The 26,404-nt window shown below is 45.6% G+C and overlaps 1 protein-coding gene across 2 annotated transcripts in view; it reads right to left on the bottom strand.

Moving 5' to 3' along the window:
- elovl4a (ELOVL fatty acid elongase 4a) overlaps positions 1-26,404 on the bottom strand; it is an 86,252-nt gene that overhangs the window by 57,893 nt on the left and 1,955 nt on the right. Inside the window, exons 2-3 of one of the 2 annotated variants that reach the window (XM_072499812.1) lie at positions 19,258-19,370; positions 15,587-15,685 (exon numbers count right to left, since the gene is read on the bottom strand). In XM_072499812.1, coding sequence (XP_072355913.1) covers positions 15,587-15,653 — 67 coding nt within the window. In that variant the 5' untranslated portion in view covers positions 15,654-15,685; positions 19,258-19,370. The remainder of the gene's footprint in view (positions 1-15,586; positions 15,686-19,257; positions 19,371-26,404) is intronic. The other variant, XM_072499813.1, reaches the window with a different exon arrangement.

Raw genomic sequence — 26,404 nt, 5'->3', positions numbered from 1 at the left:
TGTCGAACGCCTTCTGAAAGTCTAAATAAACCACATCCACCGGTTCCTCCTGGTCAACTCTACTAGCTACATCTTCAAAGAATTCTAGTAGATTTCTCAAGTATGATTTTCCTTTTGTAAATCCATGCTGACTTTGTCTGATTACACCACTGCTTTCCAAATGCTGTATTAAGAAATCCTTGATAATAGACTCTAGCAACTTCCCTACTACCGACATTAGGCTCACTGGTCTATAATTCCCCGTTTCCTCTCTACCCCCCTTTTTAAATAGTGGGGTTACATTCGCTACCCTCCAATCTGTAGAAACCATTCCAGGGTTCAAAGAATTTTGGAAAATGACCACCTAATGATCTACTATTTCAAGGGCCACTTCCTTAAAGTACTATGGGATGATTATCAGGCCCTGGAGATTTATCCACCTTCAATCCCATTAATTTCCCCAAAACCATTTCTTTACGAATACTAATTTCCTTCTGCTCCTCACTAAAACTTGTGCTTCTCACAACTTCCGATACATTGTCTTCCTTTGTGAAGACAGAAGCAAAGTGCGAATTTAGTTCCTCAGCCATTTCTTTGTTCCCTGTGATGAATTCCCCCGTTTGTGACTATAAGGGCTTTTAGCTTTTAATAATCTTTTTCTCTTTACAAATATATAGAAACCTATGCAGTCAGTTTTTATGTTTCCTGCTGGTTTATTTTCAAATTGTATTTTTCCCTTCGCAATTAATCCCTTGGTTTGTCTTTGCTGAATTTTACACTGTTCCCAATTCTCAGGTCTATTGCTTTTTCTTGTTAATTTGTATGCCTCTTCTTTGAGTCTATTGCAATCTCTAATTTCCTTTGCAAACCTGGTTTGGCCACAGTTCCCTTTCTACTCTTGTGCCAAATAGGGATGAACGACTTTTGGAGTTCACCTATTTGTTCCTTGAATGCCTGCCATTGCCTGTACGCTGTCCTTCCTTTCAGTAATGTTTCCCAGTCCGTCATAGTCAGTTTATGCCTCATACTTACCTTTAAGTTTTAGGACCTTGGTCTCAGAATCAACTACCTCACTATTCACCTTGATAAAGAATTCTACCAATTTATGGTCACTCATCCGCAAGGGTCTCTCACAACTAGTTGCCAACAAATCGTTTTGCATTGCACAACACCAGTCCAAGGTGGCCTGTTTTCTTGTTGGTTCCTCACCATAACGGTCCAGGAAACCATCCCGGATACACTCCAGAAATTTCCTCCTCGATTGTACTGTGACTAATTTGAGTCACCCAATCTATGTGCAGATTAAAGTCGCCCATAATCACAGATGTTCCTTTATCACATGCATCTCTGCTTTCCTGTCCAATGTTATTCCCAACATTATCACTGCAGTTTGGTAGTCTGTACACCACCCCTACAAATGTTTTTGCCCCTTGATGATTCTTAACTCGACCCAGACAGATTCCACAACATCTGTACTAATATATTTCCTCAATATTGTATCAATATCTTCTTTAATCAACAATGCAACTCCATAACCTTTTCCTTTCGAATAGCCCTCAATGTTTAGTTCCCATACTTGGGTCACCTTGGTCCTTTCTGACTTTTTCTCTGGTTTTAGATTCCCCTTGCTCGGAATCCTTACATAGGTTTACACCCCCTGTCATGTTAATTTAAACTCTCCCCTGTCATGTTAATATAAACCCTCCCCAAACGCTCTAGCAAGTCCCCCGTCCCCACCCCTGCTTGTACAGGTCCAACCTCCCCCAGAACTGGTCTCAATGCCCCAGGAATATAATCTGAACCCCTCTCCCCCACTCCATCTCTTCAGCCATGGCTTCATCTAATACATCCCACTGTTTCTACTCTGATTACCACATGGCACTGTTAGCAATCCTGAGATCACTACTTTTGAGGTTAGACTTCTCAACTTTCTTCCTAACTCACTATATTCTGCTTTCAGGACCTCATCCCTCTTTTTTTACCTATGTCGTTGTTACCGATGTGTACCACAAACACTGACTGTTCACCCTCCCCCTCCAGAATGTCTTTAACCACTCTGAGACATCCTTGATCCTGGGAGGCAACAAACCATCCTGGAGTTGTGGCCACAGAAACGCCTATCTATTTCACTTGTAATTGATACAATATCAGCCTGGTGAGATTGTCTATAAGAGCAAATTTACCTTGCCACTGGCATATGACTGAAAGCGGTTTATACTGTTTGTTCTGAGCTTTCCCCAAATTCCCACCTTTTCTCTCCGAACTGCAGCGGCTCACACTGGGCTAACATTCAAAACTTGCCAATTGCCCTCTGATAATACCGGAGAGCTGAGAGTTCACTCACTTGAGTCATTAAGAGTCAGTACCGCCATCCTTTCAGTACATGAAATAGTAGTCATGCAATGAGCTACTATAAGATATTTCTGAACTGGCAATATCCTTGAAATAAATTAAATATATTTTAGATTCCGGTTCTCAAACATTGGGCTGAGTTTGCCAGAGTGTCAGGGTCTGACGGAAAACCAGCGTGCATCTCTCCAGATGCACTGCCGAATTTTCAGACCAGATTTTCAGGCACTCTGGCAAAAATATGTCAGGGAACATGGTTTACGTTGTCAGTCTGGTGCGACGGGGCCTCATTTATGACTCGGGATAGAACATACAGTGCAGGAGGCCATTCGGCCCAGCGAGTCTGCACCAACCCACTTAAGCCCTCACTTCCACCCTATCCCCATAACACAATAACCCCTCCTAACCTTTTTGGACACTAAGCGCAATTTAGAATGGCCAATCCACCTAACCTGCCCGTCTTTGGACTGTGGGAGAAAACCGGAGCACCCGCAGGAAACGCACGCAGACACGGGGAGAACGTGCAGACTCCGCAGACAGTGACCCAGCAGGGAATCGAACCTGGGACCCCGGTGCTGTGAAGCCACAGTGCTAGTCCTTCAAGGTTGATCCCATCATTACAGTATACGTGCGTACTTGTCTGTATGCAGAGAACCCAGTGTGAGCTACTGCGTTGAGAGGATAGAGTGGAAATTTGGGGGAAATTCAGAATAGAATATGAACCACTTTCTGACACTAGCCAGTGGCATCAAGGTTAATTTGCTGTTATATCATCACCAGGAAGTAAGGGGCTACTTTCATAAATAAAACTTTAAAATATATGGGAGTAATATAAAAGGCAGCAGCTGAAGGTTGTCTTACTTATTGCAGTTTTGTTGACTCAGCTAAAAATAGTAGATGGCCTGAGCAAATAAGCTTACTAGTCTCTATACAGCTGACAGCTGTGGAGATCCACTTATTCATAGTTGTCCTAATCTCTTGCCGTACTCCTGCCACCATTGATAACTGGTTCAGTGTGGTTACATAGATATGTGTCCTAGTGCTGTGATGTAAAATAGTATCATGCTGTGACCACATAGGATATTCTGGGCCAGGACAGAATTTATCCTAGAAATACTCGGATTTGTTTTCAAAAAGAACTCAACACTGAATGACAGACCAGGCTTGAATAGCTGAATGGCCTACTCTATCTATTATGTTCTTACACCTATCCACAAGGTCAATATATTGATGTGCATTAAAAGTCAAATCGTTATCTATTACGGTTCAGTCATTCAAACTCAATAAAGGAGAACTTAGGCTCACTAACACCCAATTTTAATAAAATTACTACACTACGGGCGAGATTCTCCGTTTGGGAGACTAAGTGCTGATGCCCGGACTGAATTGGGAGTGTTCCCCGGTCCCGATGGGATGCCAGTCCTGGAGCCATTCAGGGCATGCTAATGGGCCAGCACACGCACCAGGTGAAACTAGTGCAATTCCAACTCATGCCGGTATCAGATTCACTGGGGTTGGGATTGGCACTCAAGAGCTTGACAAGCTGGAGCAGCATACAAGCACTCCACTCGCCAGACTCTCATTCCAGCCAAGAAGATGGCTCCACGGGAGAGGCCCTGAGGTTTGCATATGCAGACTTGGACACCATGCTGGACGTCATGGAGGAGAGGTTTGACACCCTGTTCCCTGCTGCCACCCACGAGGTCAACTTGAACTTTGGGGGTGGGTGGGGGGGCGTGGCAGAGGCGACCATGCAGCTTCTTTCGGCATGCTGAGCCATTCACTTTAGTTTCCATCCCACCTACAGCATTAAGGAAGTTCTGCCCAAAAATTCTAAAGGCATTTTTATTATAATTGTGATCAGTGCGCTCTTGCTATCAAACTTCCTTGATTCTCTGCAGTATTCAACTTAATTGATTACTTCAAACTCGACCATTATCACATTCCACGTGGCTCACCTTTGTGCCACTACCCTAAATGTTTTTTGTCAGAACCATCACGGGACATATGGGGTGACAACAATTAGAATCCCCGTTAACCTCGCCGAATGCAAGCTCACCCGTTAAGGGCGCGGGGAACTTTAAACCATGTGTAATTATGTCTTGTAGAAAGTTGACTATGAGAGAGCCGGCAGAGATCTTCCATGTTGTGTAAATAATAGCTCATTGTAATAAACCTTTGGTTCATTTATAAACTACTTGGTGTAGACTCCTTCATGGTCCACAAAAATGACGACGAGGGTTCAACTGGTCTGCTATCAACACTGCTATACTACCAAATAAGTAGCCTCCCTGACCCTGCTCGATAAAGGTGTTGGAAATTCATTTTGTTTGAACCATGCCTCTGTTCGGAAGGTCAGGTGTGTTTGATGCTCGTTTGGAAGATTGGATTCAGTATGCGGAAAGAATGCGCTACTTTTTACCGCGCAAATAGTATCACAGAGAATGAACGCCAGACAGTAATTTGCTAACTGCCTGTGCATACCTATGGTGTGATACGAAGCCTCACATATCTGGCGGCTCCTGTACTTTCAAACAACTAGTAACACTGGCGGGACAACATTTCAACCCGACATCGTCTGTAATTATGCAGAGGTATCTCTTTAGTACAGAGGAAAGGACTCTGGGTGAGTCGGTCACCGAGTTTTTGTTGAGATTGCCAAGTTCTGTGAGTTTGGCACCTCCCTGTCAGAAGTGCTGCGTAACCGTTTAGTCTGTGGAGTCAATAATCTGGCTATCCAGAAATAAATTGCAAGCCGAACCGTCCTTAACCGGCAAGCAGTACAGATTTTGCTCTCCTGCGAAAGCACTGAGCGCAGACTGCAGTAAATCTAGGGGATGGAAGGTAATGCCATTGGGGCGTGCCCCCTCCTGGTGGACCACCCCTTCCAAGACCAGTACCCTACCCTGGACCAGGCGCCGTGCAGGCCCAACCCGTTGGTCAAGAACCGAGTCGTGACGCAAGAGTACCTCCCCAGAATCCGCAGTGGGGCAAGTGCCGTAGGCCCACAGGAGTGCAAATCACAGGTCAGCCAGAGATCCAGGCGCCGCAGTAGAGCAAGGCGTTCACCCCAAGCCTCGACCTTCCACCTGGATGAACCAGAGGAAGATGACTGCATGCAGTTAATTGTGTGCCGGCACCTCAAGGGGCCCCCATAAAAATTACGGTGCAGGTGAACGGGCACCTATTGGAAATGGAGCTTGATACTGGAGCTGCAGTTTCCATTGTGGGATAGAAAACCTTCGACCGGATAAAGAAAGAGACACAGAAATTGGATCGAAGGGACACTAAGGCTCGATTGGTCACTTATACCGACAAAGTACGGGAACCACCATGACCCCGGTGGTTTATGGAAAACAGTCGGTGCACCTTCCACAAATCGTGGTTAAGGGATATTCTCCCAGCTTATTAGGCTGTGATTGGTTGAGCCACCTACATCTCAATTGGCAGCACATCTTCCAGATGGAATCCAGGGGTCTGTGTGAGATACTAGGGAAGTACCTGGCCGATTTTCAGTCCAGGTTTGTAAAAATAAAGAGAGCCATAGCCAAAATCAATGTCGCCAAGAATGCGCAGCCAAGATATTTCAGAGCCCGCCTGGTCCCTTATGCGTTACTGGCGAAGGTGGAGGCTGAGTTCAGCCGGCTTAGAACATAGAACGATACAGCGCAGTACAGGCCCTTCGGCCCACGATGTTGCACCGAAACAAAAGCCATCTAACCTACACTATGCCATTATCATCCATATGTTTATCCAATAAACTTATTTTAAGGCTTGAAGGATTCGGGATCATCCGGCCCGTGTGTTTCGCAGATTCGGCGGCGCCGGTGGTTCCAGCGTTGAAGCTGGACAAGACAGCCTGGTTATGCAAGGAGTTTTTTCTTTAAATTTAAAGTAGCCAATTATTTTTTTTTCAATTAAGGGGCAATTTAGCATGGCCAATCCATCTCCCTACATGTGACCCACACAGACACGGAGGGAATGTGCAAACTCCATACGGACAGTGACCCGGGACCAGAATCGAACCCGGGTACTCGGGGCGGTGAGGCAACAGAGCTAACCACTGTGCCGCCCCGTTATAAGGGAATTATAAGCTGATGGTAAATAAGGCTTCACATCTGGACCGCTACCCGATGCCCCGCATAGAAGATCTTTATGCTAAATTGGCAAGCAGACTTTTGTTCACTAAACTTGACATTAGTCATGCATATTTACAGCTCAAGTTAGACTCGGCCTCCTGAAAATACATGACGATAAATACGTTTCCAGATCTGCACGAATACACCCGACAACTCTTCGACACGTCATTGGCCTGTGCCATACTCCAGAGAGTGATGGAGAACATTCTGTGTGGTCTACAGAGGGTAGCAGTATATTTGGATAATGTATTAGTCACCGGAGCAACCGAGCTGGAACACCTAGGCAACCTGGGGAAAGTGCTTTGGTGTTTCTTGGAGTCTAGCATCCGACCGTGGAGAGCCAAGTGTGTTTTTCACACGAAGGAGGTGCTGTACCTAGGTTATCGTGTGGACTGTGAGAGTTCGAAGAAAAGGTTTGTGCCATTCAGCAGGCCTCCGCCCCTTCGAATTCATCGGAATTTTGCTCATTTTTAGGGTTAGCGGGCTATTATGGCAAGCTCATCCCAAAACTCGCTACTATGCTGACTCCCCTCCATCTACTTTTAAAGAAAAAAAACAGTAGTGGTTGTGGAGCGGATCACAGGAACCATCAATTTCTGGGTTGTTGTACACACGAGGATCCTGCCAAATCTCTCATGGTCACGTGCGACGCATCACCGTACAGCATTGTGCCATTCGGATGGCAGATGGCCCCATTGCTGATAGCTTTCCTTCGAAGGCCAGGCAGCGGTTTTCGCGGGAGGAAACCACCAATAGGTGTACGGCTGCCATTTCACCATCATCACGGTCTTCAAACCGCTAATTGGCCTTTTCAAGGAGGACAAGGCAATTCCACCCTTCACTTCCGCTTGGACCCAGCGGTTGGCCCTTTTGTTGGCTGCCTACGAGTACTTGTTTGAACATTAGCCGGGCACTCAGATTACAAATGTTGATGCACTGAGCTGACTGCCCTTGCCAATTAGCCTTCCATCTCCCTGAGGGCTGACAAAGTTGTTGCCAGTCTAAACTTTATGGATCATTGCCCATCACTGCATCCAAGATCTGGGAGTGCACCCAACCAGACCCAGTTCTTTCAAACATTCGGCATCTCGTGTTGTACGGCGGTCAGTATTGTCAGCGACCGAGCGAATTGCGGGCTTTCTTATCAAAGATGTCACAGTTTAGTGTGGAGCACGGTCTCCTATTTTGGGGTACGCGCGTCCTCATCCCGGAAAAGAGCCAGGATTTGATCTTGAGACCTCCACAACAGACACCTGGGAGCGTCAAAAATGAAAATGTTAACACGCAGCTACACTTGGCGGCCGGGCCTGGACACAGACATTGAACGTACGACACAACAATGCAGCGCCTTGCAGGAGCATCTAAAACCTCCCACGGGCTGCGCCCCTCCAACCTGGGGAATGCCGTGGGCGGCCTTGGGCACATGTGCATGCTGACTTCGCCTGCCCATTTCAGGGTTTAATGCTCCTCCTGCTGGTTGAGGCCATTCCAAATGGCTCGAGGTCCACAAGATGACGGTGACAACCTCCAAAGCAATAATTGAGAAGCTGCGTTTGTCCTTCAGTAAGCATGGCATTCCCGAAACGTTGGTTACGGAAAACAGCATGGCCTTTACGAGTGAGAAGTTCTCTGGTTTTCTGAAGGCCAACAGGATATAGCACACCCGTACTGCCCCGTATTCGAGTGGGCCAGCGGAGCGGGTGATCCGGACGCTCAAATGCAGGTTGCGGAAACAGCCTTTTGGTGTCCATGGATTCAACGCCGGCCCAGCTCTTGTTTTGCGACCGGACCACCCCACATGCCGTGATGGGTGGCCTTGGCTGAACACGTCGATTTCGGCGTGAGAACAGCTGGTTAGTCAATTTCAGCGGGAGCATTGCGGAAGTGGCTGCTGGGAGGTAAGTCAACCTTTAAAAGCACTTGTCTTTGCAGGGGCAGGCCAGTCGATTTCGGCGTGAGAACAGCTGGTGAGTCAGTTTCAGCGGGAGCATTGCGGAAGTGGTTGCTGGGAGGTAAGTCTGTCCTTTAAAAGCACTTGTCTTTGCAGGGGCAGGCCAGTCGATTTTGGCGGGAGTGGAGCTGGCTGGTTAGTCAATTTCAGCGGGAGCATTGCGGAAGTGGCTGCTGGGAGGTAAGTCTGTCCTTTAAAAGCACTTGTCTTTGCAGGGGCAGGCCAGTCGATTTCGGCGTGAGAACAGCTGGCGAGTCAGTTTCAGCGGGAGCATTGCGGAAGTGGTTGCTGGGAGGTAAGTCTGTCCTTTAAAAGCACTTGTCTTTGCAGGGGCAGGCCAGTCGATTTCGGCGGGAGTGGAGCTGGCTGGTTAGTCAATTTCAGCAGGAGCTGAGAATTTTTCTTTTTTTTTTAAATTAGTTTTTTAGGCGGGAACAGGAAGTCGACCCGCGGACGTCTGGGAAGACCCTCACCAATAAATTCTGGTGGAGAGGAAACCCGAGACACTACACGTGTAGTGTCTCCCACCCGCCCTCCTCCTCTAACCTAATAATAAAACCCATTGGTCTGAGGTAAGTACCATATTTTATTATATTATTATTATTTTTTATAAAAATTTAATTTAGTTGTTAGCCAGATCTTGGTAGAAAGTTAGAGGAATGGCAGGGGAGGGAGTGCAATGTTCCTCCTGCAGGATGTTTGAGGTGAGGGATGCAGTTAGTGTCCCTGCTGATTTTACCTCCAGAAAGTGCTGCCATCTCCAGCTCCTCCAAGACCGAGTTAGGGAACTGGAGCTGGAGTTGGAAGAACTTCGGATCATTCGGGAGGCAGAAGGGGTCATAGATAGCAGCTTCAGGGAATTAGTTACACCAAAGATTGGAGATAGGTGGGTAACTGTAAGAGGGACTGGGAAAAAGCAGTCAGTGCAGGGATCCCCTGCGGTCGTTCCCCTGAGAAACAAGTATACCGCTTTGGATACTTGTGGGGGGGACGACTTACCAGGGGTAAGCCATGGGGTATGGGCCTCTGGCACGGAGTCTGTCCCTGTTGCTCAGAAGGGAAGGGGGGAGAGGAGCAGAGCATTAGTAATTGGGGACTCGATAGTCAGGGGCACAGATAGGAGATTTTGTGGGAGCGTGAGAGACTCACGTTTGGTATGTTGCCTCCCAGGTGCAAGGGTACGTGATGTCTCGGATCGTGTTTTCCGGGTCCTTAGGGGGGAGGGGGAGCAGCCCCAAGTCGTGGTCCACATTGGCACTAACGACATAGGTAGGAAAGGGGACAAGGAAGTCAGGCAGGCTTTCAGGGAGCTAGGATGGAAGCTCAGAACTAGAACAAACAGAGTTGTTATCTCTGGGTTGTTGCCCGTGCCACGTGATAGTGAGATGAGGAATAGGGAGAGAGAGCATTTAAACACGTGGCTACAGGGATGGTGCAGGCGGGAGGGATTCAGATTTCTGGATAACTGGGGCTCTTTCTGGGGAAGATGGGACCTCTACAGACAGGATGGTCTACATCTGAACCTGAGGGGCACAAATATCCTGGGGGGGAGATTTGTTAGTGCTCTTTGGGGGGTTTAAACTAATGCAGCAGGGGCATGGGAACCTGGATTGTAGTTTTAGGGTAAGGGAGAATGAGAGTATAGAGGTCAGGAGCACAGATTTGACGTCACAGGAGGGGACCAGTGTTCAGGTAGGTGGTTTGAAGTGTGTCTACTTCAATGCCAGGAGTATACGAAACAAGGTAGGGGAACTGGCAGCATGGGTTGGTACCTGGGACTTCGATGTTGTGGCCATTTCGGAGACATGGATAGAGCAGGGACAGGAATGGATGTTGCAGGTTCCGGGGTTTAGGTGTTTTAGTAAGCTCAGAGAAGGAGGCAAAAGAGGGGGAGGTGTGGCGCTGCTAGTCTAGAGCAGTATTACGGTGGCGGAGAGGATGCTAGATGGGGACTCTTCTTCCGAGGTAGTATGGGCTGAAGTTAGAAACAGGAAAGGAGAGGTCACCCTGTTGGGAGTTTTTTATAGGCCTCCTAATAGTTCGAGGGATGTAGAGGAAAGGGTGGCGAAGATGATTCTGGATATGAGCGAAAGTAACAGGGTAGTTATTATGGGAGACTTTAACTTTCCAAATATTGACTGGAAAAGATATAGTTCGAGTACAATAGATGGGTCGTTTTTTGTACAGTGTGTGCAGGAGGGTTTCCTGAAACAATATGTTGACAGGCCAACAAGAGGCGAGGCCACGTTGGATTTGGTTTTGGGTAATGAACCAGGCCAGGTGTTGGATTTGGAGGTAGGAGAGCACTTTGGGGACAGTGACCACAATTCGGTGACGTTTACGTTAATGATGGAAAGGGATAAGTATACACCGCAGGGCAAGAGTTATAGCTGGGGGAAGGGCAATTATGATGCCATTAGACGTGACTTGGGGGGGATAAGGTGGAGAAGTAGGCTGCAAGTGTTGGGCACACTGGATAAGTGGGGCTTCTTCAAGGACCAGCTACTGCGTGTTCTTGATAAGTATGTACCGGTCAGACAGGGAGGAAGGCGTCGAGCGAGGGAATCGTGGTTTACCAAGGAAGTGGAATCTCTTGTTAAGAGGAAGAAGGAGGCCTATGTGAAGATGAAGTGTGAAGTTTCGGTTGGGGCGATGGATAGTTACAAGGTAGCGAGGAAGGATCTAAAGAGAGAGCTAAGACGAGCAAGGAGGGGACATGAGAAGTATTTGGCAGGAAGGATCAAGGAAAACCCAAAAGCTTTCTATAGGTATGTCAGGAATAAGCGAATGACTAGGGAAAGAGTAGGACCAGTCAAGGACAGGGATGGGAAATTGTGTGTGGAGTCTGAAGAGATAGGCGAGATACTAAATTAATATTTTTCGTCAGTATTCACTCAGGAAAAAGATAATGTTGTGGAGGAGAATGCTGAGCCCCAGGCTAATAGAATAGATGGCATTGAGGTACGTAGGGAAGAGGTGTTGGCAATTCTGGACAGGCTGAAAATAGATAAGTCCCCGGGACCTGATGGGATTTATCCTAGGATTCTCTTGGAGGCCAGGGAAGAGATTGCTGGACCTTTGGCTTTGATTTTTATGTCATCATTGGCTACAGGAATAGTGCCAGAGGACTGGAGGACAGCAAATGTGGTCCCTTTGTTCAAAAAGGGGAGCAGAGACAACCCCGGCAACTATAGACCGGTGAGCCTCTCGTCTGTAGTGGGTAAAGTCTTGGAGGGGATTATAAGAGACAAGATTTATAATCATCTAGATAGGAATAATATGATCAGGGATAGTCAGCATGGCTTTGTGAAGGGTAGGTCATGCCTCACAAACCTTATTGAGTTCTTTGAGAAGGTGACTGAACAGGTAGACGAGGGTAGAGCAGTTGATGTGGTGTATATGGATTTCAGCAAAGCGTTTGATAAGGTTCCCCACGGTAGGCTATTGCAAAAAATACGGAGGCTGGGGATTGAGGGTGATTTAGAGATGTGGATCAGAAATTGGCTAGCTGAAAGAAGACAGAGGGTGGTGGTTGATGGGAAATGTTCAGAATGGAGTACAGTCACAAGTGGAGTACCACAAGGATCTGTTCTGGGGCCGTTGCTGTTTGTCATTTTTATCAATGACCTAGAGGAAGGCGCAGAAGGGTGGGTGAGTAAATTTGCAGACGATACTAAAGTCGGTGGTGTTCTCGATAGTGTGGAAGGATGTAGCAGGTTACAGAGGGATATAGATAAGCTGCAGAGCTGGGCTGAGAGGTGGCAAATGGAGTTTAATGTAGAGAAGTGTGAGGTGATTCACTTTGGAAGGAATAACAGGCATGCGGAATATTTGGCTAATGGTAAAGTTCTTGAAAGTGTGGATGAGCAGAGGGATCTAGGTGTCCATGTACATAGATCCCTGAAAGTTGCCACCCAGGTTGATAGGGTTGTGAAGAAGGCCTATGGAGTGTTGGCCTTTATTGGTAGAGGGATTGAGTTCCGGAGTCGGGAGGTCATGTTGCAGCTGTACAGAACTCTGGTACAGCCGCATTTGGAGTATTGCGTACAGTTCTGGTCACCGCATTATAGGAAGGACGTGGAGGCTTTGGAGCGGGTGCAGAGGAGATTTACCAGGATGTTGCCTGGTATGGAGGGAAAATATTATGAGGAAAGGCTGATGGACTTGAGGTTGTTTTCGTTGGAGAGAAGAAGGTTAAGAGGAGACTTAATAGAGGCATACAAAATGATCAGGGGGTTGGATAGGGTGGACAGTGAGAGCCTTCTCCCGCGGATGGAAATGGCTGGCACGAGGGGACATAGCTTTAAACTGAGGGGTAATAGATATAGGACAGAGGTCAGAGGTAGGTTCTTTACGCAAAGAGTAGTGAGGCCGTGGAATGCCCTACCTGCTACAGTAGTGAACTCGCCAACATTGAGGGCATTTAAAAGTTTATTGGATAAACATATGGATGATAATGGCATAGTGTAGGTTAGATGGCTTTTGTTTCGGTGCAACATCATGGGCCGAAGGGCCTGTACTGCGCTGTATTGTTCTATGTTCTATGCTGAAGGGCCGGAGGCTTTGAACCTGCTTTAGTAGGATCTTCCCTGACATAAGCAGGAATGTTTGCTGCAACCAGGACCTGCAAGGGCGTTGCCCCCTTCGACGTTGACCGGCCAGGCTCTTCGTACTTGGTGATGCAGTCTGTGTCTGAAACTTTGCAGACGGCACTCCAGGACCATCATCCGTCAGACAGGGCGTTTACTATAAAATCCAAGCTCAGGTTCAGGTAATGCGAAAACACCTGCATCACATTCAATCCAGGTGACTAGTTCTTCGGACAATTCCTCTTGCACAGATTTTTCTTGTCAAGCTGAACCCGATGCCCGAACAGACCAGAGCGGAGTCCCAAGGGGGTCCAGACAGGCGAGAAGTATATGGATTTGGATAAGAAAGTGCAGACGTCGGTGGTTTCCGATGGGGGATCGACGGCACAGCAGCATCAGGCAGAGCTCCTGCCACAATGTGCCAGTTGGAAGCAGCGTTCACCTTCCTGAAACACGCCATCTGACCCAGCACCGTGGGTGCACGATGCACAGCCAGAGGTGAAGCAAGTCTAGCACCCTCCTCCGCAGCTGTCAGATTCTTCAGACTTAGGGAAGCCGGGGGGGGGGGGGGGGGGGGGGGAAGGAATGTCACACCCAGCACAGGGCATGCGGGTGGCAACAATTAGAATCTCCATTAACCTCGCCAAATATGAGCTCCCCCATTAAGGGGGCAGGGAACTCTAAACCATGTTTAATTATCTCTTGTATAAAGTCGGTCAGTTTGGTATCAATGAAAAGGAATCTTCCGTGTTGTGTAAATTATCGTTCATCTTAACGAAACTAATTAAACTACTCAGTGTGGATTCCTACAAATGTTCTACTCCAACCTGTCACATTAATGCCAAGACAACTCCTATAACGGCTTCTCTTCCCTCAACTAAACAACAGATTCTGGTATTGTCCAAGGCTACTTTCTTAGTCTTTTCTTTTCCATGTCCACATAGTATCCATAAATTGTCTTATTAATATACATGAAGGCAGCTTTCAGATATATGCTGATGACATTGAACTTTAGTCTGGTACCATTTTTGACTCCTTGACCTCCACTCCACTGTCCGACTGTTCAAAACTTTCTCTGACTTAAGAATAATCAAGACCAAAGCTATTCTATTCAGCGAGCAGTAAAAAGTTCCTCACCTCAACTTCAGAGTCTATTTCTCTTTTTGACTGCTCCTTCAAGCTGTAGCTGAACACAGACATTTGGAATCCTTTTTCACTAAAGGGTGAGCTTCAATCTGCACAAAGGAATATCTAATATTGCTAAAGAAATTTGGCATGTCTGCGTCGACTCTCACAAACTTCTACAGATGGGCGATAGAGAGCATCCTATCCGGCTGCATCACAGCCTGGTATGGCAACCGCTCGGTCCAAGATCGCAAGAAACTGCAGAGTGTGGTGAACTCAGCCCAACGCATCACACAAGCTTGCCACCCCCACATTGATTCTGTATATACCTCCCGCTGCCTCAGGAAGGCAGACAGCATTATCAGAGACCCCTCCCACCCAGGCCTTGCCTTCTTCCAGACCCTTCCAACAGGCAGAAGGCTCAGAAGTCTGAAGACCCGCATATCAGACATAAGAACAGCTTCTTGCCCACAGCTACACGACTCCTCAACGACTCCCCCTCGGACTGATCTGTTCCTTGAAAGAACACTATTCACGACGCCCTATGCTGCTCTTGCTAATGTATTTGCTTTGTTTGGCCCCTTGTTCCGCACTGTAACCAATCACTGTTTATCGATGTACCATTTGTCAATGTTCTCTGGTGATTATTCTTTTGTCTACTATGTATGTACTGTGTACGTTCCCTCTGCCGCAGAAAAATACTTTTCAGTGTACTTCGGTACATGTGACAAAACATCAAATCAAAATCAAAAATCAAATTACTTCCACATCCATAACACCTGCCTCTGCTCCTAACTTATCCTCATTACCACTGAAATGTTTAACCAAACATTTGTTACCTCAAAATTCAATTAACCCTCTGCTATTGTTGCCAACCTCCTGGGTTTTGCCATTCAGAAGTTGCAAGTCCTCAAAAGCTTTTGCATTCTATCCTTACTTGGGTTGCTTTCCAATGATCTCTGCCATCTTCAACCATTACCTATCACTCAAAACAGAATTTCAGCCATCTCCATCCCACATTCTGGCATGCTGTCCCTAAATCTTTCAACTTTGCTACTCCTCCCTTCTTTCAAAACCGAATCTTTGACCTACTTCCACCTTTCTTAACATTTCTCACATCACTGCCATCACTTACTTTAAGCTCAGAGTATTTTGAGATATTTAAGAGTGCTGTTCTTTTCACTCATGACATGTCATATACAAATGTCTGCTCATTAGAATTTGGGTCTGTACCCAGAATGAGATTATTTGCATTAACAGATTAATTGTTTGGGAGATGATTATGTTGTAACAAAGGCTCTTTTCTATCCAAGTCAGGTAATATCTAGGTCTAACACAGAGATTAGAAAAGCACACAGACTAATATGTACACGTACTCTACATGAAGAGGTGTACAGAATGCAGGACGTCCAGTGTCAGTGCTGCATTATTCCCAACAGAATATAAATAAGTACCTGCAATGATGAGGCTCCATCGATAGAATTCCAGAGAATCATTAATGAGGTGGACTACTGCATCCATTATTTCATTCAAAAGTATTACCCCTCCAATACCTATGAAAAATAAAAAATTTGTTTCCTAAATTATTCCAGTCATATCACTGATATTTTGACACTTTACCATACGTTAAACTTAAGGTTCTCACAAAAGCCAGCAAAATACATCAGGGGCGCAATTTAACAGGAGAAAAAAAATCAGATTCGGCTTTTGGGCGTGTTTAGTGGGGTGTTTCTCGGCACTGCAACGGCACTTCGCCGTTTCTTTTGGTCTCGCCGAGGAACGCCCATCAAGGCCTCACTTACATCATTTCCTGCACTGGCAAACTCGACTCATCAGTGCAGGAAGACTACTTGCGGATTGAGGCGACATGTTTAAAGACAGACCTGATCCTTCATCCCCTCTTAGCATCCCTAGCGAGGCCTCCAGACCCCCCCCCCCCCTACTGCACTCAGCGTACCTCTTCTGGGGTCCTCGAGCCCCCCACCCTAGCTCTCAAGGGCAAGGCACCCCAGGCCCGATCCCTGGCACGGGCAACCTGACATCTTGGTTTTGCCAGCCTGGCACCGTCACAATGCACCTGCCAGCACCATCCAGGCAGTGTCTAGGTGTCAATGCCAAGGTGCCCAGGTGCCAGGGTACCACCCGGTCCAGAGCCCAACCATTCAGGGGTCTCCAATGGTCTGGATGACCTCCCTAGGTGCCATAACAACTGGTCCATGTTTGTGTGGATAAGTACTAAATGGTGCCTAGTCGAGGCCTCAACCATTCTCGCCACAAACATATAGATTTTAAAAGGTGTCTTAAGGTAAGGGCTTTTGCCAGACGGCAGGTGGTGGAATTCCCGCGGCTACTGCCACACAGAGTACAGGACAGGGTGCTCTCGGGGGGGTGGGTGGGAGTGGGGAAGATCTCGGAAACTTACCAGGTGATGCAGGAGGAGGAGGCCTCGGGGGTGGAGTTGAAAGGTAAGTGGGAGGAGGAGTTGGGAGAGGAGATCGAAGAGGGGACGTGGGCAGATGCCCTAGGGAGGGTGAACTCTTCCTCTTCGTGCGCGAGGCTCGGCCTCATACAGTTTAAGGTGCTGCACAGGGCACACATGACCGGGACAAGGATGAGCCAGTTCTTTGGGGGTGAGGACAGGTGTGTTAGGTGCTCAGCGAGCCCAGAAAATCACACCCATATGTTCTGGGCATGCCCAGCGCTGGAGGAATTTTGGAAGGGCGTAGCGAGGACGGTGTCGAGGGTGATAGGATCCAGGGTCAAACCGGGCTGGGGGTTCGCAATATCTGGGGTGGCAGAGGAGCCGGGACTGCAGGAGGCAAAAAGGCCGGAATTCTGGCCTTTGCATCCCTGGTAGCCCGGCAAAGGATTCTCCTTCAGTGGAAAGATGCGAGGCCCCCAAGAGTGGAATCCTGGATCAACGATATGGCGGGGTTTATTAAGTTGGAGAGAGTGGAATTCGCCTTGAGAGGGTCGGTACAAGTCTTCTTTAGGCGGTGGCAACCGTTCATAGACTTCCTGGCAGAACGATAGACATTGGTCAATGGCAGCAGCAGCTCGGGGGGGGGGGGGGGGGGGGGGGGGGGTGGTTTACTTTATTTTTGTTTATGTTATTAACACTGGAGGGTCTGAGGGAGTGCATACACCTGTTGTGTTAAGTCGGGGTGTTAATGTTAATTTATTATTTAGGTACGGGGGGGGGGGGGGTTTGGGGGGTTGCTTTTTTAGATTGTGTTTTGTACTTAACCCTGTTGGGTTCTTTTTTCTTTCTCATTTTGTTATTGATATTTTATGAAAACCTTTAATAAAATTTTTTTTTTTTAAAAAAAAAGATTTTAAAAGATGCTACAAAAAACCTATTCTTAACTTTGGTGTTATCTGTGAAACACTACTTTCTTGCCACTTCCTTCACTAACTCAATAATTACACAGTAGCACCTTCGAAAATTGGCCAATACTGTTAAAAGCATCTACATGATACTGTACTATTAATAATGCTCTATTGCCCAACTTTCAAGTCTGGCTGCTTACAGACATATCATTTGTATATGTTTTGTAGATTCTCCGTTTTTGGGACTATGTCTCCACATGTCGGGAAAACTGGCCTTTTACGCCAGGAAAACAGGCGTCAAAAGGCCACAGATTCCCCGTTTGGCTGGGGGCTAGCAGGCAGCTGTCGTAGAGCTCGCAGCTCCAGCTGCCGTTACGGCCCCCCGCACTGCCAGGTCAGAGGCCGCGCATGCACACGGCAACAGCCTCCAGCGGCCACGCCGTGCCCCACGGCGGACTCAGCCCGCAGACCTGCACCGCCGAAATTGTGCCCCACATCGGCCGATTGCACACCCCAGGCCACCTGCACACATTGCCCCTAACCCCAATTGAAGCACCCCCTGCCCACCGATCGGCCCTCCCCCGACTGTGGTGGCCCCGGACTGAGTCCGCATCTGCCATGCGAGGATCATAGACGGTGGGACCGTGTTAGAACCACGCCGTTGGGAATTCAGGCAGTGGGTAATGGAGCATCGCAGGGCAAGCCTCAGGCAATGGCCTGAGACGGTGGATACTTGGCGCGGGAGTATGCCGATTTTTGGGGGGCGGAGAATTGCAAAACCGGCACCGTTCACGATTTCCTGCGCGAAAACAGATTCTCTGCCTCATCGCCAAACCCGATTTCGGTGTCGGAGGGGGGGACCGAGAATCCAGCCCCATAAGTTTCAAATTATCAAAATCAATATAACCCAACTGTCCCTCAAAATAAGTTTTGCCTCAATAGCAAAAAATATACCCTAAATTAACATTATTAAATTAAAATCAACCTTTTATTAAGGGCATATGCAAACAGGAGGAAAATACATTTTAATATGCTGTTTACACTTACAGTACTTTCAAAATTCCTGGCACTGAAATGTATTATCAATTTCTCAAACTCCATAATACTGTACTAGTTATGTACATAATCTATAAATTCACCAAAACTCTGCCATCCACATTCTCTCCAATATCAAGTCCAACTTTCCCATCTTCTCAACCAACCGGGGGCTGGTTTAGCACACTGGGCTAAATAGCTGGCTTTTAAAGCAGACCAAGGCAGGCCAGCAGCGCGGTTCAATTCCCGTACCAGCCTCCCCGAACAGGCGCGGAACGTGGCGACTAGGGGCTTTTCACAGTAACTTCATTTGAAGCCTACTTATGACAATAAGCGATTTAATACTAATTAATTAATAACCTACAGTGGTTCCGTTTCCCCAATATCTTGAATTTGAAATCCTCATCCACAGATTTCTCTCCAGCCTCCCCAACTTTAGTCCCTCACATTCCCTCCTGCCACCTCACTTTATCTCTTGCACATCATCCCAAATGCTTCCCCCACCATCCCCCGCCCACCAATCCATTTCACTACAGACGGTAAACCCTGCAGCCAACTTATCATTACCTATTATCATTCTATTTTATTTTTTATTGTATTTTTAAAAAAATTATTTACTATTTTCTTTTCTTTGGTATGTTTGGGTGTGCCCCTCTCTTCTATATACGTGTGTATGTCTCTTATCCTGTATACATAACGGAAAATATACTTTGTCCAAAAACCCAATAAAAAAACATTTATTAAAAAAACTTATCATTACCAATCACAGATTCACGGTTAAACCTCTCCACCCCTCTTAGACTCGAGGAACCTTATACAAAGCTAATTTCCAGTCAACGTTTTAACAAAGGATCAGTATCTGTGTTTTCTCTTCTGTGAAGAACAATATGAACTGCTGTTGGTTGGAAATAGCATGTACACGATTAATAGTTAGCAGTCTGATTACAGTAACACATCCCATACACTAGAGGATTTTAAAGTCAATTTAGAAGGGGTGGTTCTGTCTTCGAGCCTTTGATATTGAAGGGAACTAGGGAGTAAATTTGTAGGACACTAGCTTGCAATGTAGAATCATTATTGACTGATGTTCCTCAAGGCTTGATGCAGGCTAATGTATTTTATTAAGCTGAATTTGATTCTAGCAACTACAGATTATCAAATACAGGTAACATACTGGAATTGAGAGTACGTGTATAGCAAATACTTAATAATAATTGGCATGGATTTAAAAAGGGAAGACCCTGACTCACAACTTCTGGATTCTCTCCCCCTCAATCTTTATGACTCAACACGTAAACCCAACAGGGCAAGAGAAATAAAGAGTCAACAAACAGAATGCTCGCCACTGAATTTTTAAATTAGGTTAAAAAGCCACAAAAGTTTTGAAAAGCTCAACATTTGACACAAAGCTAATTCAAAAAATGGCTGTGATGACTTAAGAGGTTTAATGTTAAACTTGAAGGGGTGGAGAGGAAACAGTGGTTTGATAGAAGCAGTACTTGGATCTATGTTAATTCCAATGCAAATTTATCACTTGAAACTAAAGCCAGCTAAAACAATGAGAGCAGTAGAGAGTGAGACAGTGAATGCAGTAAACGATTTGCAAATGGATTTAAATTGTTTCCTCAATTGAGTTTACAACTGAACAGATGATATTTTCACACAAGGAAATGAAAAGTACAGTTTATCAAAAATCATTAATTATAATTAAACAAGTGGAATTGAATTAGTACAGTGAGTTTCAAAAATCTAATGGAATATACATTATTTAGGTTTAATAATGCACTGCTCAGACCAGTGTTGAGTTTTAGTTATCTTGCCGAAATAATGCAAAATGCCTTAGAAAGGATCCCATAGTCCCGAAAGATGTGCTTATTAGGTGAATTGGACATTCTGAATTCTTATAGAATCATAGAATTTACAGTGCGGAAGGAGCCTGTAGCGGCCCCTACTCAACCCACGTATCTACCCTATCCCCGTAATCCAGTGACCCCTACCTAACCTTTTTGGATACTAAGGGCAATTTAGCAAGGCCAATCCACCTAACCCGCACATCTTTGGACTGTGGGAGGAAACCGGAGCACCCGGAGAAAACCCACGCACAGGGAGAATCTGCAGACTCCGCACAGTGACCCAGCCGGGAATCGAACCTGGGACCCTGGGAGCTGTGAAGTAACTGTGCAAACCACAATGCCACCGTGCTGCCTCCAATGTCAGAAGTGTCAGTGTACCCGAACAGGTGCCGGAATGTGGCGACTATGGGATTTTCACAGTAACTTCATTGCAGTGTTAATGTGAGCTTACTTGTGACACTAAGAAAGATTATTATTATTAGAGGACAAGGCTAACCTCATGCATAAAGGGATGAACTAGGAAAAAAGATTAGAGAAGTTTAGCTCTACAAGCTGGAAAGGCAGCTAAGGGAGGCCTCTGTAAATGATGTAAATAAGGGAACTCAGATAGTTCAAATTGAGCAAGGAATACAAGGAAATAAATGGAAAATAGTGAAATATAAACTTAAGTTAGGTAAAGAGGAGGGCCACCTTTACTCAAAACATAATGTTCGAAATAATCTACCAGGCGAATTAGTTGAACTAAAAACAATGGGTGGGATTTTCTGCCCCCCACCCCAACTCCCCCCTCCCCCCTAAAAGTTGAAATTACCCAAATATAATTTTCACTGGTACTTCATTATTTATTAGAATACTCAGTTTTTGCTGATACCAGTTTGAAGCAACTCTGTTTCGTGACCCCATCAGAACGTTTCAATTTTTAAAAAATATTCAGAATGTGTTAGTTACTAGATTCCACAACTCTTGAGAATTAGAGGCATGAAAGTGACCTTCGGAATGAGGGGCAAAACACTGTTTTAATAAACTTAGGGAGCGATCTATCGGCCTCGAGGCGTCCCGAGTCAAATCGCGTGGGATTTAGTACGCTCATTACGCCTCATGAGATCTAACAAAATCTCGCGAGGCATCGCGATTTGTGGTCGGGACCCACATTTGCACATTCAAGTGAGCAGTTAGACTCGGAGACCGCGAGAGAGCGCGGTGTAGCACTGATTTCCAAAAACATGGACAAGGCGTACCGTTACTTGGTGGAGGTCTTCCTGGCGATTGGGAGCCCCTTGGTGGTCAGGCTCACAGCAGGGTGATATGCTGGCACCCCCGATGCCACCTGAGCATCTGCAAGTGCCACCCGGGTGCCATCTTGCCCGTGCCAGGGACCGGTTAACAGAGTTGACCACGAAGACGCAAACCCTCATCTAATGGGCTAAACAGCTGGCTTGTAATCAGAACAAGGCAGCAGCGCGGGTTCAATTCCCGTACTGGCCTCCCCGAACAGGCGCCGAAATGTGGCCACTAGGGGCTTTTCACAGTAACTTCATTGAAGCCTACTTGTGACAATAAGCGATTATTTATTTATTATGAGGCGGAAGGCTGCCAAAGACCCCCTGGTTTGATGGGAATGGTAGAGTGAGGGATGCACCAGTCCATGAGGTAGATCAGAGTGGAGTACTATTTTGCTACTGCTGTTGGCCTATAGCTCCTGAAGGGTATCCCAATTTTGAGCTGCTACATCGGTTCTAAATCTGTCCCATTTGATACTAACAATAGCACAGGGCTAAATAGCTGGCTTTTAAAGCAGACCAAGGCAGGCCAGCAGCACGGTTCAATTCCCGTACCAGCCTCCCCGAACAGGCGCCGGAATATGGCGACTAGGGGCTTTTCACAGTAACTTCATTTGAAGCCTACTTGTGACAATAAGCAATTTACATTTCATTTCATTTCAACAACAAAGTTGCGCTCAGTGACATTGTCGGAGCTGGTAACTAATCACGAACATTTGTTCCATCTCCGTATCATTAGAAACCACGTTTGTAACAAAATAATCGATTAAAGTGACTAATTTCCCTGCGAAAGAGAAAAATTGACAGAAAAATACTTTTAAAAGTACAAGATGTTAATGAAAAATGCAGCTGCAATTAAAGATAACGTACACAATAGCGTTCACATAGATAACAGTCAAAAATGAACACATTTGAACATAAATTGTTCATAGCTGCATTGCAGTTATGGGTGGCACAGTGGTTAGCAATGCTGCCTCACAGCGCCAGGGACCCGGGTTCAAATCTGGCCTCGGGTGACTGTCTGTGTGGAGTTTGCACTTTCTCTCCGTTTCTGCGTGGGTTTCCTCCAGGTGCTCCGGTTTCCTCCCACAGTCCAAAGATGTGCAGGTTAGATGGATTGGCCATGCTAAATTGCTTCTTAGTGTCCAAAAGATTAGTTGGGTTACAGGGATAGGGTGGGGCCTGACCCGAGGTAGGGTGCTCTTTCAGAGGGTCGGTGCAGACTTGATGGGCCGAATGGCCTCCTTCTGCACTGTAGGGATTCTATGAAAGACAAATCCCTCATCCCAGGAATCTGCCCAGTGAACCTTCTCTGAACTGCTTTCAATGGAAGTGACAAAAATGCATACAGTACTCTAGGTGTGACCTCACCAATAGTCTGTACAATTGTAGCAAGACACCCCTATACTTATCATCCATTCCCCTTGTAATAAAAGGCCAACATTCCATTTATCTTCCTAATTACTTGTTGTACCTGCACACTGACATTTTGTGATTCATGTACAAGGACTCCCAAATACCTCTGCACTGCAGCATTCTGAGTCTCTCCATTTAAATATTCTGCTTTTCTATATTTCCTGCCAAAGTGGACAATCTCACATTTCCCACATTATACTCCATCTGCAAATTTTCTGCTCAGTCATTTAACCTATGATATCCCTTTGTAGACTTTTTGTATTCTCCTCACAATTTGCTTTCCTACCTATCTTTATATTGTTAGCAAATTTGGCTACAATCAGTCGATTCCTTCATCCAAGTCATTAATATAGATGGTAAATAGCCGAATCCCCAGCTATGATCCACTAATTAGTTTGCCAACTTGAAAATGAACCATTTATTCTGACTCTCTATTTCCTATTAGTTAGCTCTCAATGCTAAAATATCATCCCCAGAAATATAAACTAGTAACCGTTTATGTGGTCTTATTGACATCCAAATACACTGCATCAAGGGGTCAATGAAGAGCCTCCGGGGAACTGGCAGCTGCCACATGACCGGCAAACACCAGTTTAAAAGGAGCAACCAAACAAATTCCAAAAATAATTACAGCAATGAAATTGGCCAATCAGAGCTAGACCTCTTGGGGCACTGGATGCTGATACCATTCAGTGATCCGAGAGGCTTTTCTCTGATTGTCCCATTCAATTTATTCCATCTCGCTGTTACTGGACAGAAAATCCTGTGGCCAACAGCGAGGATTGGATTGGATTTGTTTATTGTCATGTGTACCGAGTGTACAGTGAAAAGTATTTTTCCTCGAGCAGTTCAAACAGATCATTTAGTACATGAAAAGAAAATACATAATAGGGCAACACAATGTAAATAGGATTGATCCTGAGAATGGATAAAAGAGTCAGCAAGAATTGGTGAGAGGCACGTATGAGAGTGGGGTGGGATTCGGGCCTTGGAGAGGCATATGTGATAGATGGGGGTGAGTGTGTGTGAGGGAAGAAGGTGAGTGTGAGTGAGATAGGGCATGTGTGTGAGTGAGATAGGGAGTAAGTGTGAAAGAGAGAGGTTTGTGTGTGTGTGTGTGAGAATGTGAGAGATGCAAACGTATGTGTGTGTGCGTGAGAGAACAAGGTGAATGAGTGTGTGTGTGTATGCAGGAGAGAGAGGGGTGCGCGTGTCCAACATGAGAACCAGCTTTCCAGCATCATTCCCCCATTAAAAATGACAAAAGGTAAGACTCAAGTCTTATTTAACAATAGAATTTTTAAATTATTACTAGATTACCCACTCCTAAATTGGTACTACTTCCAGGGGTAAATGTTATGGGGCCATGGGAGGATGGCTTGGCCAGGGGTTAATGTGAAGGGGCCATGTAGCTGGCAAATGTATTTGTGACTGTGTGCCTCTTCTAATTCGTAATTATATGCATAAATATAACCAGAAAATTGTTGTTTACATTTGATTTGTGTTTGCATCTATCTCATGACAAAAAAGGGCATTGACATTATGAGAATGTTTGGGGTTCCCCGATGTTCTTGGGAGGTCACAAGAGGTTCCACGACTCAAAGGGTTTGGGAAACCCTGCATAAATCCACTGGTTCCCTTTTATCCACCTTGCTGTCACTTCCTCGAAGAATTCAAACAAATCTGTCAAACCCAATTTCCCTTTCACAAAACCACGCTGTCCCTTCCTAATTCATAGAATCAAAGAAAATACAGTGGAGGCCATTCGGCCCATCAAGTCTGCACCAGCCCTTGGAAAGCACACCCTACTTAAACCCACACCTCCACCCTAGCCCATAACCCAGTAATTAACCTGCTGGACACAGAGGGGCAATTTTGCATGGCCAATCCGTCTAACCTCCACATCTGTGGACTGTGGTTGTATTATGATTGTCCAAATGCCCTGTTACTACTTGGTTAATAATGGATTATTCAATTTTTGCCAATGACAGATGTTAGGCTAACTGGCCTCGAGTTTCCTGCTTTCTGTCCCACTTATTTATTGAACAAAGGTTTTACATTTGCAGTTTTCCAATCCGCTGGAACCTTTTCAGGACCAAGGAAATTTTGGAAGATTACAACCAGTGCATTCACCAGATCTTGTCACTTATTTCAAGATCCTAGGTTGCAGGCGATCAGGTCCAGGGGAACTGTGAGCCTTAAGTTTCATTAGTTTTTCCATCTTTTTTTCTCGAGTGATGGTGACTGTTTTCTGTCCTCCCTCCCTTTTGCCTCTTGATTTTCTCCTATTCTTGGGATGCTTTCTTTGTCTTCAACTGTGAAGATGCATAGATAATGCTTGCTCAAAGCCTCTCATCCATTTCCTATTATGAATATTTACTTAATTGAGTGCCAGAAACAGTTTTCTGAAATGAAATGAAAATTGCTTATTGTCACAAGTAGGCTTCAAATGAAGTTACTGTGAAAAGCCCCTAGTCGCCATATTCCGGTGCCTGTTCAGGGAGGCTGGTACGGGAATTGAACCATGCTGCTGGCCTGCCTTGGTCTGCTTTAAAAGCCAGCTCTTTAACCCTGTGCTAAACCAGCCCCAGAATTTCAGTCTAAATATTTTTTTTTAAATTTTTTTTTTTTTTTTTTTAAATCGAGCAATGCTTTACAGAACTCTTCACAATTATTGTAAAAGGTGCATTAATGGTGACGTTTATTGTTTGAATTGGAAAGTTAAAAATTATTTTCCCACAGTGACAACACTACCATATGTTCAATTCCACATCCTACTTAAAATTGATGCAGTAATACTTGGCTTCCGAAACATGGATTAGAATTCAGTCTCCAATACTTTCAGCTATATAAAGGTTGCAATTCAAATTATTCTGGACACTTCCGAATGGATATGACTCCACAGTAACTACTTCTGCCATGTGATTCATGACTCCTGACTATGGTTGGCATGTTCTGGAAGACGGCCCAAGTAAAGAAGCAGACACCTTGAAATGGAGTTTTACATTTAAATAAAAAAATCATCCGATTGTCCCAGATAAATCCTCAAATTTTGTCAATATTGCAATTTGTACTAATTTATAAAATTTACATAAACAAATTTTAATCCTTCCCCATGGCTCCATGGATAACATGATGCTACTTAGTGTCCTATTTAGCAAAGCTGGATTATAATGAAGCCCCTTGTCTGTGCTCAGTTACCTGAACGCAACTGGGATGGCAGTGGTATGTTAAAATTGACCTCAGATATGCTGGACTCACTGCAACGTTTCTCAATTCAGACTGTTAACCAGCACCAATCTGAAGGAGAGTATAGATACTGTACCAAATCAAAATAAAACAAGACTTGCTACAATGT

The sequence above is a fragment of the Scyliorhinus torazame genome, chromosome 4 (genome assembly GCF_047496885.1).
Source record: "Scyliorhinus torazame isolate Kashiwa2021f chromosome 4, sScyTor2.1, whole genome shotgun sequence".
NCBI classification, from domain to species: Eukaryota; Metazoa; Chordata; class Chondrichthyes; order Carcharhiniformes; family Scyliorhinidae; genus Scyliorhinus; species Scyliorhinus torazame.
This window is presented reverse-complemented; position numbering and strand designations above follow the sequence as displayed.